Source organism: Priapulus caudatus, unplaced genomic scaffold (genome assembly GCF_000485595.1).
Source record: "Priapulus caudatus unplaced genomic scaffold, Priapulus_caudatus-5.0.1 Scaffold5748, whole genome shotgun sequence".
Taxonomy (NCBI): domain Eukaryota; kingdom Metazoa; phylum Priapulida; class Priapulimorpha; order Priapulimorphida; family Priapulidae; genus Priapulus; species Priapulus caudatus.
Genome location: NW_014582809.1, coordinates 1 through 810, shown reverse-complemented (window position 1 = coordinate 810; position 810 = coordinate 1). Strand labels below are relative to the sequence as shown.

Genomic DNA, 810 nt, shown 5'->3' with positions numbered 1-810 from the left:
CTGCTGCCGCAGCAGCAGCAGTAGCATGCTGCGCTACTGCTGCTGTGTCCCGTCAGCAGGTAGTGAGCGCAGCGATTCGTCACGGCTTTCACGTCCGCGATGGCGTGGAACATCCTGAAACACAGCGCCACCTGGTGAGCGTGAGATCTAACACATAACTGCCCTCTAGGACACCTTACGGGTTAACACTGCATGATAATATCCCGTACTATACTCTTGGGAAGATAACAATGTACTATCATATCCCGTATTTTACTATTGGGAAGCTAACAATGTACTATAATAATACCATATTATACAATAACGAAATTAATAATGTACTAAAATAACCCCGTACTATACGATAGTGAACGCGCACGCACGCACGCACGAACGTGCACACACACACGCGCGCACCCACGCACGCACATACACACACACACACGCACGCGGCTCACCTCATGCCGTAGTCGGCCATGACGAAGTCCTTGCCCGTGCCGGTGATGGCGTCGTGATGCTGGAAGAGTCCGAGCGCGCGCCGCGACCGCACCATCTTCGTCATGAGGTCCCTCGCGGGGAACGCCGCCCCCGCCCCGGTCTCACGCCTCGCGTGCGCCTGTGCCACGCTGAATAACACCTCTGCTCCTCTGCAAACATCAAACAATAGCAGTAGTTGTATTAGTAGTAGCGGCAGCAGAAGCCGCAGCATCAGTACCAGCAGCAGCAGCAGAAGCAGCAGCACCAGTAGCAGCAGTAGCAGCAGCAGCAGCACAGTAACGCGTCGTCACGCTACGACCCTACAGCGACCGCGTTCTTCGACCTGGTAGGTAG

General features: G+C 54.9%; 1 protein-coding gene across 1 annotated transcript in view; it reads right to left on the bottom strand.

Moving 5' to 3' along the window:
- Positions 1-626, bottom strand: part of LOC106820008 (alpha-mannosidase 2x-like) — a gene marked incomplete at its 5' end in the record, with an annotated part of 2401 nt that extends 1775 nt beyond the window's left edge. Inside the window, 2 exons of the mRNA XM_014824570.1 lie at positions 86-114; positions 438-626. Of these exons, the coding sequence (XP_014680056.1) occupies positions 86-114; positions 438-626 (218 nt within the window). The remainder of the gene's footprint in view (positions 1-85; positions 115-437) is intronic.
- Positions 627-810: the final 184 nt, after the last annotated feature.